This window comes from Convolutriloba macropyga, chromosome 5 (assembly GCF_964194025.1).
Source record: "Convolutriloba macropyga chromosome 5, txConMacr16.3, whole genome shotgun sequence".
Classification (NCBI taxonomy): domain Eukaryota; kingdom Metazoa; phylum Xenacoelomorpha; order Acoela; family Convolutidae; genus Convolutriloba; species Convolutriloba macropyga.
Window position 1 is genome coordinate 65,404,597 of NC_134472.1, and position 18,714 is coordinate 65,423,310.

At 33.8% G+C, this 18,714-nt stretch overlaps 1 protein-coding gene across 1 annotated transcript; it reads left to right on the forward strand.

Moving 5' to 3' along the window:
* The first annotated feature begins 2,859 nt into the window (after positions 1–2,859).
* LOC142339552 (uncharacterized) lies at positions 2,860–18,013 on the forward strand. Its single transcript, XM_075389682.1, has 2 exons — positions 2,860–3,028; positions 17,311–18,013. Exon 2 carries the CDS (start codon positions 17,313–17,315, stop codon positions 17,958–17,960), a length of 648 nt encoding a protein of 215 aa, XP_075245797.1. The 5' UTR covers positions 2,860–3,028; positions 17,311–17,312; the 3' UTR covers positions 17,961–18,013.
* The last annotated feature ends 701 nt before the right edge of the window (positions 18,014–18,714 follow it).

Genomic DNA, 18,714 nt, shown 5'->3' on the forward strand with positions numbered 1-18,714 from the left:
CTGTCCTGTCCTCTGTTTTCATGATTGTGTCAGCAATCAATACAATGCTTTTTCTCTAAAGGACAAAGCAGTCCTTTCAATTTAGTACAAATGGCACTACCTTTTAACTAGTTTATTACTAACAGTGCATTGTGTATAGTGGCTGAACGGAGATGGCAATGATCTACTATATGGATATCACCTGAGAGTAATTACCTCAAAACAATATCCCCTCCCTCCCTCCCCCTAATCGTTTTGAGCGCCTCGTCGGCCACATGAAGTCAAAATGAGCAGCTGAATTGTGTTTTTTGTTTCCGCCTCACTGGCTTGAAATTTGCTGTGTAGGTCAAACCAACACATCACAAAGCCGATAAGAATTCATTCAAAACAACGCTTAAAATATGGAAAACCTTAAAATTTTTAAATAAGGCAAAAATGTAATTTTTTAGTTCAATTTTCCGGAACCCTAACACCAAACAGATTGGACTATAAATTCTTTTCAATAACTATGATATAGAAATGTATTTATGGATGTAGAAAATAAGGGGAAGCTGGACGGGATAGGGAAAGAATTATCTTACCCTCGATTGAACTTTTCGGCTTTGTGAACTTGGTCACATTGAGCACTCCAGCCCGTGTGAGCAAATTATTGAGCAAGTCCAAATAGCAATCTCTTACAGCTCATCTGGTGCACGTGGCAACCTTATAACTGGGCAGCAAAAACAAAAACCTGCCTAGTTAGTAACTGAGTGAAAGAAATATAATTTTTACTCCTGAATCGGAGAAAAAAGAATCAAATAGATTAATCTTCGATTTAGTACAACAATGCTCCCCTTTTGTCCCATTTTTTGTGCTTTGTATAGTTTACAAATTGCTGTATTATTATTACTACTACAACTGCTATTGGTCCACCGATTTGATTTGAATGCCACCAACCTCTGTATGCGTATGAATAGATACATACAGACATAAGGATGCCGCCTCGCACGCCACAGCCGCACAAACACATACATTTGTATAGGAATACACATACTATGGAGCTAAAAGGCATCAGTTTTGATTTAGATGATTTTAAAATGCATTTAATTTATTGTTTCTGTTTCATGCTCTCTTTTCCCTTTAATTCCATGCAGTCAGTCAAATCAGATCATAGTGGTAATGTATCTTGACGAGGTGTTTTTAAAGAGTAATGAGAAACTTTGAAGTGAAACTGAAGCTTGTTTCATCGGCTTTCTAGATTGTAACAATTTTCCAAAAATTATTAAGAGAACATAAACCGAATTGCTGTCAGTTTAACTTATGACAATGTTGAAGGAGGTATGATAAGTTGAAATAATATAAATTTAGAAAGAGGAAGAATTTTGGTTTAGCTGAAGTTTGCATTTGCAGGGGTTACCTAATAGCATGTTAGTATACACTAATTATTTGAGAAAAAAATGTTAAGCAAAGTTTTCGCAGCAAAATATTTCACAGTTCAAACTTTTATTGGCAAATTTTTTTCATCTTTGTTCTCTTAATTTTGAAAAACTGGACAACAATTATGTCGGTGCCAATCAATAATTACTTGAATTTTGACAAAATTTTGATGAAAATCAACGATGGTTTAGAATGAGTAATGAAACGACGCTCAATTTTTTTGAGCAAACTGCGCAATAAAAGAACCAATTGCGCTCAGTTTTAGAAACTTCTGAATCAGATTAGTTTAGAATACGCAGAATAAGCGTATAAAGGCGAGTTAACACTCATGTAGATAATACAGTGGGAGGATACATGATCCAATTGTTGCGGACTTTGTTTTGAAGGCCATCAATAAGAGTTAAGTATAAGGCGGTTCTTCGAACTACGTTTCATAGGATTTCGAAAAAAATATATAGACAAACGCACTTAGTTTTGCCAAATCTGGATCTCGAATACTTCTGTTTGATTTTTTTGTTCTTGAGCGCCTGTAAATTTTAAGTCTGTTTCGTCATAATGGTGTGCCAGCAATAGTCAGCAGTAATAATTGAATTAAGTTTTGGGCAGAATATTGGAAGCACTTGAAAAGTTAACTTGGGAAGAGCTAAAACTTGCTCTTTGGGCATGTTATGTTCAAGGAGTTGATTTTTTCTTATTCCGCTTTATATTGATTTTAATAGTTCAAACATAACGTCGGTAATATTTTGAGTAATATTTTGCCGTTTGAGAAAATGTGGACTTCCTTAAGTTACTGACCGCCATATTCTTTTCCGCGCCATTTAAACATGTAAACAAAAATACCTTTTCGACCACCATGGTACCAAAAAAATTACCGACCCTATAATTAAAACCTCCTTAACCAATTAGGAATGAAAAAAAACTACTGTTTGAAACCATGAATTGGACAAAGTTCAGGTCTTTTGCTGCCCCAAGTGAGTTTATCCCCAAGTAACTTTTTGACATTAATAGACTTTAGAGACTTGAACTTTAGTGGCGGGCATTAACAAAAAGAGCCCCAACAAAATTATACGAGATGCATTGTTGGCACAGCTTTGTGTTTTTGTCTATAACTCATTTTGAAATACTTTGAAAACGAGTTCGAGGAACTTCCTTAGATACCAAACACATTATTTGCTCTGAAGCAAAGGTTCTGCTATGATTTGGGTGAAATTTATCTTTATACGCACTGCTTTCTCGTTGTCTTGCTTTCTCGTAATCGATATTAAATAAATAAATCGATATTAAATGATAATCGATAGTAAAGGTGCGTTGAAGTGTTCAACGCACCTTTACTCGCTTTTTTTCGTAATATTGTTTATTATACATTAATCTGATTCAGAATTTAATAAACGTGAGTTTTTTAGGCTTAATTTGCTCCAAGAAACTTAATTTTGTTGACTGCAACTCCACTAGTCATTCTGAATCATCATCGATTTTTACAACAAGAAGATGGGTATTACCAAATTATTTTTTAGCTGAAGCAAATTTTTTCAGTGCTTGAGCTTTGACTGCGTTGTTTTCCGATATTTACTTGTCTTTTAACGTCGACTTTATTTTTGAATATTGGACTTCAAATGTAGCTTAGTTTGTAAAGGTGAGTGATTTTAAAAATTCTATCCCATAAATATTTATCCCAAAATTTTTTATCCCATGGTTTAGCTATCTAAACCAACGCCCAACCACCTACCTATCAAATCCCTGTCCCCTCGCATCACCACCACCTACCTGTATTGTTAGTTAAGATTTGCTATTGCACTACTTTTTGAGTCGTTTCAGGTTCTCTACTTGCTGTGTTGTTTTTGTCAAAACATTTAACTGGCACCAGCATGTTTGCAGTCCAAAAGTAAAAACCTTCAATGTAATAGAAAGTGTAAACTTTTCTACGAATTGTTTTAATTTTTTTATCTGAATGCAAATGTATTTTGCGTTTGAAAAATATTTCTTTTAAAAGAAAAGTTTTGTAAAAACATTTTTTCGAAAAAATTGTTTAGAATTTTCGAACAACAAACTTCTTACTCTTGATATATTACCGTCAAGACTGCAGATATTCAGTATTGAGTTGTTTGAGAGGGGTTGGTTAATAAGAATCCAGGTAATTGTTGATGCTTTTTTAAATGGTGAATTGGCATTTGAAAGGTTCAAAGAAATAAAGTAGACAAAATAGAGATGTAGGAACATGCAGATAACTGTTGCAAATAAACAATAAAAAATGCACTGTGAGCAGTAACTAATCAAAGATCCTTTGAAGGAACTACCTTGATCCATTTGTCAGGTTTATTCAGAAAACATCTGTTAATAGCCAATAAATGTTACAAGGAAAAATTGTTAAACTTTTCCAGTTTGAGTTTGATAACATTTTTCAGTTATTGTATAATGTCCGAGATCTGAATCTAGTAGTTGAAAGGCCATGCCATTATGCAAAACAATAGCGACTACTTGTTTTAAATCTAATCCTAATTAAACTCCTTCTACAGCGTCTCCTATATCAATTCAATCGACTTTCCTACAAATTACTAGTTTACATTTGGTTTAAAATTTGCGAAAGAGATGGCAACATTTGAATTGTTGTCTGCTTGTGCTGGCTAAGTTTGCTCTATTTTGACCTCTGTGCCAATTTTTGGCTTGATTCTGCTTAATTTCAATGCGATCATACTTGCATATGAAAATTTCAGTTGTTTCTGTTTAAGGAAGCTAATGAAACTATGTGATCAAACTGAAAAATTCTCAATGTTTTTTATCTGATTTTTTTTTCAAATCTGAATGATGAGAAATCTGTTTGTTGAAAATTTTTTTGGTTGATGGCCAGTCAATTTTGCGTCCCGACTAAACTGCAGCCAAAATTCATAAATTAGATTATAAGATCGATGCAATTTTATCCCTAATGTTAGCGATATTTCTCGAATAATAATGGACAATAAAATAAATTTGACAGATATCATATGAATTTGTTCTTTTTTCTTAAGATCTGGACGAATTTGCACAAAAACCAGAAAAATAGGTGAGATAAGTTTTTTCAAAAAAAATGGTCTCGTATTTCTCGAAAACGCATTTTCTTAGTTTTTTTTAAAAAAATAGAAATTCATAGTTGGATAGATAACTTTATTGATATTATGAGATGTCATCTATATCTAAATGGTGGAATTTAGAACTGATTTTTGAAAAACTTGATCAAGATCTAGTATAAATTTTTCAACATGACTTCGAAAGTGAAAAGTGAGAAAGCACATGCGCTAACTTCGAGCTAATTTCACACATCCAGATCAAGCTTTGGCGGGTAATTTACACTATTTATATAAGCTGATTTACTACATATAATTGCCACCCATAATCAAACAACACTAATTTGATATTCCAAACAGCTGCGTATTCTGCGTGCCCCTCTTACCTCACCAATAGGTTATGGGCCCAGAAAACTGACAAATGAGACAAGACAATAGAAAGGGTGGCCTGCCTGTTTGACAGTGTGACAAAAAAGGACAGAGAGAGTGACAAAGAGGGACAGAGAAAGAGAGGGTGTCCTGGTCAAAAGAGTGTCAAAGACAGAGAAAGAAAGGCAGATCGATAAAGACACAGAAAGAAAGAGGGAGAGAGAGAGACAAAAAGAGAGAGAGAGAGAGAAGACAGTGAGAGAGATAAAGGGTCAAACTTTGAAACTGTTGATTTAATGAATTAATTTTATGCTTGATATTTGTAAAGTTAAAGATTCCAGCGCGCGTCAAAGCTTAATTATGGGTGTGTGAAAACCACTCGTGATATAACAAAAAAAAAACGGTCGATTGAAACAAAAATTAAAAGGTCTATTAAAAGAGTCCGTTTCTTAAAAAAGGTGAATCGATCTGTAAAACGGATTGAATTTGTAAATGCGATTTTGGTCAGAGTCCCTGCAGGGCATTTAACATTGTGTACACCATTCGAAACATATGAAAACCTTCAATATAGTTGAATATAGTAACAGCATAGTAAAACATGATGCTTAGAAAGCTTGCTTGAAGAATTTTGCGTAAGTTGGCCCATGCGTAAAAGTTTGAGCTAGTGTTTGAGAAATTATCTGGAGGATCCGTCCTCATCGTGCTTAGTCGCAGTGGGGGAATCAGTGGCTATATTGGTTAATATCCACTCCAACTTTTTCAAGGATACTACATTCTCAAACACAATGGGTCATTTTTTATACTAAGTAGACAGAATTTCTCATATAGCTTTTGAAAATCACTGCTTTCTATAAAATTTTACGTTGTTTAGTGACGAATTTTTGCAGACTCTGCTTTGTTATTAAAAAGTTTTAAGTAAAGGTCGAAAGGTTTCATTAATAAAGACTGTCTGGTGGTCAAGTTTTACTTTTGAAAATTGTTGCTTTTAATAATGTTTGGTGTTCTTTAATTTAGTGGTTTGAGATGTTTGTTCGATAGAGTGTACGAATAGATTGAATTTTATAACTTTAATTTTACTTTATTGAACGTTTAAGTTTTAGTTTTAAAATTTTTCTTAACACACAATAATAGCTCCCCGTTTAAACATGAATAGCAAAACAATTGATAAGCTTTTCTTTAGCGGTAAAGAAGATTTTGTCTATTTTTCTGAACAGTTTGAGGCACGAATGTATGTTTTGAAGTTGAATAAAATTCTTGAAGGCACTAGGATATAGGGATATAGGGAGGATATAGGGAGTTTATACCTACGCTGAGGGGACGACCTTCACAGGAACAAATTGATGCGGCCGATAGAAAAGGAAAAGAGATTTTTGACGAAAAACAGATGGGGATTTGGTATGGATTTATTCAGTGCCTCGACAAGAAGTCAGTTTTTTTTGCGAGCATATAGAGGAAAAGGATCTGAAGCTTGGAGCGTGTTGTGTAAGAGGTTTAAAAGTTTTGAGAGGCCTTGTTTACAAAAACTAATATCTGATTTAACAAATTTGAGAAAATACAATAATGAAAGCATAGTAGACTATATTACTAGAGCCGAGGACATGCAGGTAAACTTTACGAAGTCGATGAGTCAATAAGTGAAAAAATGTTTGTCTCGATACTTTTGAAGGGACTTCTTCGTGAATTCGAAAGTTTCTGTACTCTGGTTAAATATGGTCAAGATAAAACCTTGGAGGAAATTAAACGTGATTTGATAAATTTTGAAATTGAGAAACGCAACGACAGAAATACAGAGAAATCAGAATCCGTTTTCTTTACCAATGATCGGACTTGTTTTAGTTGTCACAAGAGGGGGCATATTGCAAAATTTTGTCGTGCACAACAACCGGAACCTAACAGAGAAACCTAATTCAAAAATAACTTGCTTTAAGTGCAAAAAGTTGGACATATTGCCAAAAACTGTTTCACTAACAAAAAGTTTGGATCCCATGCAATGAAAAACTAACAAAAAAATAATTCGAAAGAACGTCAAAATTTAGTTACGGAAGAACAAGAAGAGGAAAGTTTTAGAGTGAGAATTGTGTTGAATATCATGATTTTATCTTTGACTCTGGCGCAACGAACTACATGATTAAAGATAAAACTACCTTTGCAAGCCTGGATGAAAATTTTTCTGGCATAATTCACAATGCCAAGAAAGCACTCCGCAATATTAGGAAAAGGGGATGTTGAGTTTTCAGCTAAGAATAGCAATGATAAATTGAAAAATTGTTTTAAAAGATGCTTTATTCGTACCTGGTAACTCAAAAAACTTAATTTCTGTTTCAAAACGGGTGTTGATGTTGCTTTCGGTGAAAAACTTAAACTTGTTTTTAATAAAGTCTCGTTTCCTTTTGAAGTTGAAAATGTATTGTGTGGAAAACTTTTCCTTGTTCTAATGAATTCAGTTTACAAATGTGGCATGCAAAGATGGGACATAACAATTTTTCTGATTTGAAACGTCTGCCAGAATTTGTTGAGGGTTTGAAAATAGGTGATTCAAAAATTGAGTGTTGTGAAGTTTCTGAGTTAAATAAGTCGAAAAAACAGCCTGTTCCCAAAGATTGCTTGACAAGAGCGAAAGAAATTTTGGACATTGCGCATACAGATGTCTTGGGAGAAATATCTCCTGAAGCTTTTGATGGCCATTGTTTTGTCATTTGATTTGTAGATAGTTTCAGTCGTTTCTCAAAAGTTTACCTAATGAAAACAAGAGACGAGTTCTTGAATAAGTTAAACAGTTCTGTGCTGATGTTGGAAAACCAGGGACTTTAGTTTCTGACGGAGGTGGAGAATACATTTCAAAAGAGTTTGAGCGCTATTGTAGGAACCAATGAATTCGTTTTGAAAACTCTGCTCCATACACTCCAAAAGAAAATGGAAACATTGAAAGAATTTGGGGGAACTTCTGTTGCTATGGCTCGCTGTTTCTTAGACAACGCTTGCTTGGACAAAAATATTGGACGTATGCTTTGAACATGGCTCCTCACGTCAAAAACATGCTTCTGCATTCAGCTCTTGAGAAAGGCCTTTTGAAATGATGTACAATGAAAAACCTAATTTATCTTTTGTCAAACTTTTTGCTTGTGTAGCATTTATGCATATTGAAAAACCATTTCGGAAAAAATTAGATCAAACCTCAAAAATTGGAATTTTTCTTGGGATTTCCGATTATAGTAAATGTTATTTGATTGGGTTTGAAGACGAAAAAGGAGAACTCAAAGTCTGAAAGTCACGAAACGTAAGATTTGTTGAAAATGAATTTTACTTCGAAGAGAAGAAAACACAAAAGTTAGTCGAAGACATTGATAACGATTCAAATGAAGTCTCTTTTTTGAGTCAACGGGCTATCGATCCTTTGCTTCCAAAAATGTCGATGAGGCTTTGCAAAATTCAAATTGGTTTGAAGCAATGAAAAATGAGGACGACTCTTTGGTTGAAAACAATGTTTAGTCCTTAGTGAAAAGTGATGAAAAACCAGTAGGAAGTAGATGGCATTTTGCTTTGAAATTCGGTCCTGATGGTGATATATGTCGCTATAAAGCTCGTTTTGTTGCTCGGTTTTAGCCAAGTTTTCGGAGAAGATTTTTATGAAACATACTCACCTACAACTAGACTTTCAACCATTAGATTTTTGATCTGCCAATTTTTTTTTCCTTTTTATGACATGTCGGAATTCTGGAAACATAGCTTTAGAATGATAAGTAATGATCGACCATGAATGCCATGGAAAAAGGTTTCACTTGTTTTAAATCATCGTAAAAAGAGCTGAATATAGAATTATTTTATCAAAATTTAGGCCAAACTTACGTGAAGTGCTGCCATTTTTTTATCTGTTTCCAAAAAACCGCATTCTTGAATTTTTTGTAGTAGAAGTCTACGCAGAGCTTTAATTTGATACCGCATATAGCTTGAAGAGTTTCCCCATCGAAACTCTCGATGAAAGTGGAACCTGTGCTTGACTTGAATGTGAAAATGGCCGATAGATTCCCGGAATGAATTAAATAGAGGCAATGGAGAACTCTAATAAGTTGCAATAATTTCCTATTATTCAAATTTTACTCATTTTCTTTGCTTCAAATTGAACAAAAATTTCTCCGATTGCTGATTTTTTTGTGTTCAAATTGATGTGAGCTCATATCTTAATTTTTAAACATAATGGCTGATATTGATATGCTCTCAATATAATAGGCCGTTTCGAGCAATGTTTTTAAAAAGTTTGTATTGCGTGCTTGCAGTTCCCAGTTATTTTGAGTTTTTTTAAATCCTACAGTCAGTTGTCACTGTCAACATGCCCGACATGAGTTGTTGGTCTTATTAATGGCCACGAAACGATAGCCGAGGCTATTATTGGTCCTCTCACTGTTTTTACGACTCGGCGAGTGTATTGGTGTAACGATTTTCTTACAACTTCAAGTGGAACGTATTGGTGGAGCTCTTTACGATTCGGTAACAGTATCCATGGAGTGTCTTTTAATAGATTGGTCTTAGAATTGGAAATGCCTCACGTTTAGGCAAATTTGATGAGCAGAAACAAGACAGTGAATAGAACAGGGTTACGCTCTTCATACTTCTTTCTAAGAGAGATCGAGCAATGTTGATGTGAAAATCTTTTCTTTTAGGGCAAAGGTTTTTGTTCATCTATTTAGGCATTTATTGAACATTTTATAATTATCCCAACAAATGCGTTTCAAATGACTTCACTTATCATTTTGACGTTTTTCCATCCTTTGAAGCCAATTGTTTTCAATTTGTTTTAATGGAAAGTGATAGACAAGCATTTATTTCGCTGATTGTTTGCGATGAGATTCACTTTGTTGACAATTTCTTGAGAAAAATTGCGCATTCTTTGTCACGTGATTTCTCAATTTTTACGCTCCTAATCAACTAATTGTGGAATTCATACCTCCAGACAAATCTGTTAACGCCTGATTGTTTTTCTTGAACATTCTTGAGTTTTCTCATTCTTGTGGCCCCTATTCTAAATTTGTTTATCGTTTGCTTGGTAGCAAGTATTTTAAAGAATACGGTTTCGAAAGATTTAAAAATTATGAAAATTTTGAAGCTTTTTCGATCGTTTTTGTCACCCGTTTTGGATTGAATTTGACTGGATTTTTTGAAATTTTAATTAAAGTAATAACCGGACCTGAGTCTCATGAGAGTTCAGTACTGATCATAAAAATTTCATAATGATTTTTACTATGGCCAGAGTTGATCATTGCACTTAATAGACATTCCATAGTAAAATTCTGAACTTAGTATGAATGTAATGAACTTCGATTCTGTATTTATCATGGACATAAGTAATTTTCTGTCTGTTTCAACTGAACAGAATGAAAAATCGCAATCAACTGGGACTCGAAATAAAAATTGTTAGCCAATAGCAAAAATTAATTCACCAAAATTATGGTTACATAAAAGGAGCTCATAGAAATAATAAATGTATTATCAACTGTAATATGTCACAACTGTCTCTTCATAGTTCCCTCTTCATAACTTCCTTTTCACAGTTCATAACTGTCAGACACTGCTCCGGACACCTCAGGACTCTTTCTCCGGACAACTCTCCTCAGGACACTTTCTCCTGGCACCATTAAAGGGACACTTTCTCCGGAAACCTCTCCTCCGTTTATGTGTGTGTGGGACTCTGTACTGAATTACTAATTCAAGTTTCCCTTTCCAGAAGTACTCATCAAGGTGGAACACGCCCTGCTGGCTCACTCTGAACATTTTCCATCACCCGTTTGCCCATCTGTAACCCGAAACTTCATATCACATCTTGGATTTATTTTTGAATGAAATTAATATGAACATAAAGTTCATTAAAAGCCGCACAGCGATAGCTGGGGCTATTATTGGCCTTCTCTTGGTTTTTTATTACGACTCGAAGAGGAGTATTGGTTTTCTCTCGGTTTTTTTTTTTTTACAGGAAGTAGATTTGTACACGCGGCATTTTGACCTAAAAGCGAAAGTGAGAAAAGCTGTCTTGGTGAACAGATTTTTGCTAAGCGAGAGAAGTTTTTTGATCATGCGCTGCGTTTAGTGAATGACTTTTTGACTTTGAAAAGTAGTTTTTGACTGAATTGCACATATAGATGACCGTTTTTAGCCGTTTTTTCGTCTAAGTGGCCCAATTTTTTTGCTTTAATTTGGTTTCTTGTAGAAATAAATTTTATTCGATACTAAATTGAAATTTCAACCTCGGAAATTGATACCACAGTGTTTTGTAGAGCCTGAAAATGCGTTTCAAGTTGAAAATTGGCACATAATTCTTGATTTTTTAGTTAATTTTTGGCTTTTATAGTATTAATTTCTTCATTTTTGGATCTTTTAACCGTCTTTTTTGTCAAAAATCAGTTAATATGGCAACTTCTCTTTGATAATTCCTATGCTCAACGCCTCTTTCTACCTCAATGTAATTTTGTTTCATAAAATTGTGCATATGCTAATACGATTTTGGTAGTTTTTTTTCCGATTTTCGTCAATTTTTCGTTTGTATTTTGGTTGTATTTGCTAGAAATAGTTTTTTTGTGCAACATGAGGGACTTTAATTTGGTTTCAATAAAAATTCAATCATTTGTTGGCGTTAAGTTTTGGAAAATACATTTAAAACTTTTTCATATATGCAGTCTTAAAAGTTTTTTGACCATTTTTTTTGCAGAATGTTTCAATTTTTCGTATTTATGAACTCTGCTTTTTCCTATTTTCTGTTCTCTTCAGGAGAATAGATCTTTGTACTGGATGGCTAGTTATCTTTTCTATGTCTTGAATGCTGAACAATGAAATGTATTCGTTTTTCTTGAATTTTTTAAATTGATTTTCAACTTTCAAAAATTAAGAATGTCTTTTTGTTACGGTGCTCCTTACATTGTGCCCATATTTACACTCTAGCTAGTATGATTCTAGTTTTTTCCTGGCACCTACATTTATTTTCGGTATGTTGATTTTTTCAGTTGTAGAAAATAAATGATTTCAGCTTTTTCTTAGATTTTCGTCATTTCTTTGGTTTGCAATTGATTTCGTTCAACATAAGGCAGTACTGAGAGTTTGATAGCAAGCTTTTTCCAAAATGTCCACTTATGACTAATTACTACAGCTTTCTTCCGGCCTTGGTATTAATTAAAACGATTTTTTGCCATTGAAAATTCTGCGGCTTATTTCTTTTCTATGATCAATTTTATTTTTGATTTAGTATGAAATCATGTTGTCTAGCTTATGTAAATGAAGGAACAGGTGTGTGTTGTTTTTTGTCCTAATCGCAGTGATTAGAAGTGTAGTTAAAGGTGTTTTCTGATTCTTAAATTTGAGCTTTTCATTTTGAAAGATTTAACTTAGTTTCTAAGATTATTATCTGCCGTTTGCTTTCGCGACCTTTTTCAGATTAGAATCATGAATTAGTTGAGGGCTGTTGATAACCTTGTCAGCTTTTTCAGACTATCTGTTTTTTACCACCTTAATTGTTTTGGATTGTTTTAACTTTACCAAACGTTTCAATAATATAAAATTCTGCTGCATTTTGTTTCTCTTGTTGACAGTGGTTTAAGTTTCACCAATTTTTAGAGCAGACCTGGGGACGTAGTGAGTTAATGGTTTAATACAAAAGGTAGTGGCTTCCGTTGCAATTACGGTTTTGTTAGTGAAGTTCTGACGCTTCGAGTCGCTTCCGGAATTCTTCCGGCTATGTTTTACAATTCAAAGAATTTGAATTGTATTGGGGCGCTGTCTTTTTTAAGATCTGTTCACACATTTTCATGATTTTTGAACTCAAATTGGAGTAGTGATTTTGGTCACGCCGAAACAGGAAGTGGAGCGAAAAAGTGAGTGGTTTTGTGGCGTGATTTTTTTGTTCTAAATTTAAAGTAGAGTGAGAAAACAGTGTTTGAACAAAAATTCGCTTTCTCGATTGTGGTTTTTTTGTTCACATGCGGCAATTTCTCTTTGAATTTCACTGTTTTTTTTTCAATTTTTTGGATCGGATTTTTTTCTAAATAGTTTTCCCAATCCATTCATAGTCCGTTCTTTGTCTAGTTTTCTGTGTAGTAAATGAAAATTCTTTGAATTGTACGTCAGGACTTGTCCTGCTATGTTTTTTTTATTTCGTCGTCATGATAACTGCTACGACCATATGAGGGCACAGCTACTTTTTGTTCATTCGTTCATGCAATTTCAATTGAATCGCGTGCGTGACGTCATTTTTCACTCTTAGTGGAGCGAGTTTTTTTTTGTTCCTTTGCGTGATTAATTTTTTTGTCACATTTATGTTACCTCACTAACAAAAATGACTTCCTCACTTTGAAATTGACTTTTATTTACTTTAATTTAAAGAGACAAGGTCAAATGGATGCGTGTCACTCTAAATGAAGGTTATTTGAGAGCAGCTAATAGAGGCAGCAATAACTTAAACAGATTTTTAATCAAAATATAACATATCACCCTTCAATGAAAAGACGAATTTTTTTGGTCTGTCTTTTTACTGTTTTTTAAACTGCCGATCTACGAATCTATTGCGGCTATTTTCTGGCAATCTGCCAGCTATGTTTAAAAATTCATTGCAAAAAAGTTTATTTGTCTTTATATTTCGATAAATTTTATTACGTATTCTTTTGTTTCTGCGATGCTGCCAAAAGGCAGGACATTTTTTTGCAGCTGCTATTGAACTGTAAGAATTTCATTGTTATGACATGAAATGTCACCTGAGAGACCTGTTGTTATTCTAGAATAGGTGAGTCGAGACGTAAGGCAGTGCTAGCTGAGATCAGGGCCCTCGATTTATGATACTTTGCCGAGAAAACCCAAAATTGTGAATTGATTTGAAGGTTTTTTTTTAAAGTTCAGGTTGTGCTGGGGATTTGCGTCTGTTAGGATCTCTGAAAGTCCAATAAGAAGCTTTGGAATGAATAAATTTACTAGGACGCGATTTGACATGTAAGGAGTAAGTTTTGATTGAAAAGGTTTTGCTGATATTGCGCTGGTTTATTGTTTGATCCAGTTTGCACACTTCGTTTTGTCTGTTGTTTGATTTGATTGAAAGAAGTCTTGTGGTTTCAGTGGCTAATAAATGTTAGAATATAAATTGAGAATGAAAAGCTATTTATGAGCGGCTTTGGAATGAGTTTTAAGCATAGATCACTGCTGCGCTGGCTGTCAGTTGTAAATGTTGAACTTTTCTAGAACGTCATTTCTTTTAAACAGACATTTACAGTTATTCATATTCAATGTCTACCGAGGTTCTTAAATTAACACTATTGCAACACACTAGGTTGAGAAACCTGCAAAGACTAAACATTTAAGTCTCAAACCCAAATATTAAACTGTTCCTCGAAATATCAAGGTTTTATACGGCCAGTAAAAGCTGGAAGCATTTAATAACCTATTTTAGAAGAAAGTAGAGCAATGGTTCCTAGTTTAAAGTAAGTTTGTGTCCGACGTTTGAGAGAATTGGTGATACCTGTAAGTAAATTATTTATGTTCCCATGCGTGAAACATTCACTTGAATTGTAAAATTACAAGGGTGCTAAACTGACTTGTTTGAGCATTTTCATGCTTGTTCATATTCCATGTTTATGATCAGTGGTGTGTTTTCCTGAATCTCTCGTATTGATTAAAACGACAGTTTATTTTTCAAATTTCTTTTAAATAGTCGTCATTTAATGTTTTTGCACCCTTTTATTTACGACTTGATAATATTCGATGAAAAATTATCCCTTCTGTTTTTGTATCACGGTCATAGAGCTTTAAGCTTTATAAACCAAAGAACACTGAAACAAACTAAAATATGATCTTACAACATTGCATTCAGAAAATTGCAATGTTAGACTTCGCCACATGCTTAAGATACTTTATTTTTTATTGCATCGACAGAGAAATTCTAAAAGTCTTACTGGATTTCATTTGTGCAATCTCAATTGCTTGACGCGATGGGGGTGAAGCCAATTTATTCGATTTTTCAATAAAATTTATGATTTAAGAGATATGAATAGGTTTTAAAAATCTGATTTTCTACATATATTTTGTGAACCTTGAAACCAGCGTCAAATGATCTTCATCTCAATGGATTGCTTTAATCGTTCTCACAGGTACTTGAATGTTCGCATATCGAAAGCCACAGAATAGTTCTCTAGACTCGGGGTGTGGAAAGAACAGCAAATTTTTTTCGCAAATTGTGCATCACGTACAAAAGGAGCATTAATGATAGAAATTTTGACGACTACATAATTGTCCGATAAAAGAAATATTCGCTTTCAAACTATTTGTCTGTGTTAAGGACGCATGATTATTGAAACACTTCAATTTAAGCAAATCACTTGAATAGTTGTTGTTCCAACCCTCATAAGTTGCTGTTCCATCGCCCAAATTTTTTGTTAGGCCAATTTTAGCAGACGTATATATTTTGTGAAGAAAGAAAAAATAGTATCATTAAAAAGCACTTGAAGAACTGATTCAATTGATCTTGAAAGTTCAAGAGAGTTTTCCAAATTTTATTCTCTGTTAGTGTTATGTACATTCGAGCTTAAAAATTACATTAGATAGACATCGTTACTATTGTAAAGAAACCTTCGCTCACCGCAAATAAATGATGAGATTCAGTAGCATTTTGCGACAAAGTTGAAACAACAAAATTCAAATGGAAAAAAACCACAAACGATTCAAAACGTAGTTTTGTTTTTTTCAAATATAAAAATAATCAAAACGGTTTGTTCCATTTCAAAGCGATTATTTTATTGTAACAATTTAGGTTTGTGAAGAACAGGGCATATTCAATTTATTTGAAAGTTCGACTAATATTAACAACACGAAAAACCTGAATCAAAATTTAAAAATATTTCTATTCCAAAATCTGATCGGGTGAAAAAGGGTTAGAAAAGATTAATGTAAAAGTTTACTGCATAAATTGGCGAAATGGCAGGCAAGAAATCTCCACATTTATAATAGACAAAATTTGTTTTCAGAAAATTTGGCTTCTTCGAATTTTCCAATTTTATAAAATATTATTAGTTAAATTTTTGTTTTTTTTGTTTCTTAATTGAATCTTTTAAGTTTTTCAAACATTCTGTGATTTGAACCTTCTGAAGCCTTTATTCTTACAGAAATTTTAAATTTTTTTCCTGTCTCTTTGTCCGCAAATGAGCTTGCAGAAACGAAAAAGAAATGACCTTGATGCCAATTGTTTTTATTTAATGCTAAGCTAGACCAGCATTGCTCTTTGCTCTGTTAAAACGTCATTCTCAAAATAACATTAAAAATTTTTCGTCTGATTTTTTCCTGAGTATTTGAAATCAGGGAAAATTTGAAAGTTTGGTAGTTTCGTATCCGTAGGTTTCTTAGCGGTCGTAAAAACAATAATTTCAGGAGACATCCATTCTATTATTAGTTAATTTTTCAGAGCTTTATGACTTTTTTGTCGTACGTATTTTGGTATTTTTGTTTTTGATTCTACAATTATACACCTTAGTGGCAGTACGCATGACAGTTTGTCAGAACCATATTACAATATTAGATGAAAAAAGCAAATATTTTGATAAAGGCAATTTTGTAATTTTCTTTTGTCCAACAGCTTATACAAATTTTACTTTATCGTCTGTTTTTCTATTTTTACCTGGAAGCAATTTTAATCATGTTTTGAATAAAAAAAACGGATCTTGCATTTCATCATGCGTTATAAATTTTAGCAATTTTATCAAAAATGTTCGGAATAATCAGTACTTATTTGTGCGATATTTGTTTGTTTTGTAGATAAAAAAGGAACGCCGATTATTTTCTATATAACTTAAGTTCTTTTCAATTCCACGTAATTTTTTAGACTCCGAAGAGTGGGGGTTTTGTGATATTGTCAGCAATGGAAAAGAGCAGATGGATTGCCAAATTTTTGAAAAAAAAAATGCTACAGTTTTTGAAAAAACATCACTACAATCATTCTGAAAACAAGCAGACCGTTAAACTAGTATGCAGCTACTCGCCAACAAACCTATGCAATGTTTATTGATATTTCAAGCATATCAGAGGCTAACATGAGAGCTAGGGTAAATTTTAACTTAAGTTTTACACATGGCTTGTCATTTAAAGGGTTGGAACATTCTGTGCGAACACGCATTACCAATTCTCCTTGTTAACCTTTAGTGAACTTATCTGGAAGTCTTTGTCAACTAGCTTTCTGGAACAAAATTTTCCATTACTTTTGTAACATCAAGGTGCAAGTATCAAATACTGAAATATTTAAACTATCTCAAGTATTTCTCTGTATTTCTTAAGCTAACGTTAATCTCATCCTATAGTATACTAGAAACTCTTGGTATTTTGGCCTAAAATGCATATCGATCAAGTTATCGGTCCGGCGTTATCGCGGCGTTAAGTGATGTAAAACGGGGTGGAAAGATAATGATATCAAAATAGTGAGATGGAGGGGAGGGGGTAAATGAATCGGAGTAAAAAGTTGTAAAAACCATGAATAGACATATGAATTTCAATATTTCAGACATGAGTTTTATGCGTGATAAAGAGCCTCAGCCAATCATAATTGGAGATGATCGATTAGCTCTGAGCGATAGTGACAACGACGAATACACCAACAATAGTTCATCTCATCCTTCTTCAGTGTGTGCCTTGAACATCAACACATCCCTATTCGACCCAACTGAATCTATCAGACCCCACGCTTTAGCTCACGCGGAGTTGGGCTTTTCCGAGAACATCGGCCGGGTTCTAAAGTCATCAGAAAGGGAGAAGGTGGATGTGAACAAACTATGCCAGCAAGAGTTGAAGTCCAACCGAGGTTTAAAGGAATCAATCCAAATGAAAGGATCTGCTAAACTCAACTATGATTACAGAAAAAACCAATATAGCAATTTAGTATCCCTTGACGTCAAAGATTCCATTATGCTCAAAGCACCAACCTCAAGAATCGGCGAAATTCCGAGCAGTAGTAGGTCAAATCAGTCCCAAACCTCGACCATAATTGAGCCGAATATTCTAGAATTTTTCACCGATGATTTGCAAACTGAAACGCCATGTTTACCCAATTACAACAAAGTCAAATTTGAAGCTGAGGCTATTCAAGTCGATACGATTGATGACATCTCAAGCAGAATGCGATATCATGACACTATTTCAATATTGCAACAATGATTTTTGTTATGTAGAATTTGTGTTTCTGTAAATTGTAAATAATTTTTCGCCGTTTTTTATTAATTGAGGCAATGAATTGTAAGAGTTACCAGGTTTTAAAATTTCGGGAACCATATGCAAAACTGTCCAGAGTGGATGATTTTATTGATTTAAATTGATTAGTTGTGCTAAATGCATACCCAGCAAAAACTTTGCGAGTTTTGAAATCTTTTTAATTATTGGCTCCGTTGGATTGTTTTTCCAATATCCTCGCATTTCAGGTTGTAAAGGGAAATTAAAACGTCTTATTCTTCAGAATGGTCAGTTATTAACCGTTGTCAGCATCCTACTATTTCAAGATCTGACATCGTTACAGCTGTCATTGTTGTTCTTTCTCCTCTTTTTATTCCTCTAGCATTTCTTCTGTTTCTTTGTCAATACATCGACTCGGGCAAATCGCTGCGTGTGACAGAGAACCTTTAATACTATTGGTTGGACTGGGCTTCAACCATGTGGTAAAATTGGTAGTCTTGGGTTAAATGACACTATACAAAAAACAAATTTTTTAACGTAATTCCGCATTTTTTAACGTATGTCCGCAATTTAGTAAATGACTATGTAAGTAAATGATAATTTCAGCTTGCACATATTGTTCAAACACTGAACATACTAAGACGGTGATCTTCATGATAGTTAAGTCTTGCAAACAAACTTGCTAACTTGAGCAAGCTTTAGAATCAAACTGGAGTTGTGAAGTTGGACAGAATGAATGATA

Bases quoted from the DNA above. Each gene is read 5' to 3' on its own strand.
- LOC142339552 (XM_075389682.1), top strand. From the start codon at position 17,313: ATGAGTTTTATGCGTGATAAAGAGCCTCAGCCAATCATAATTGGAGAT.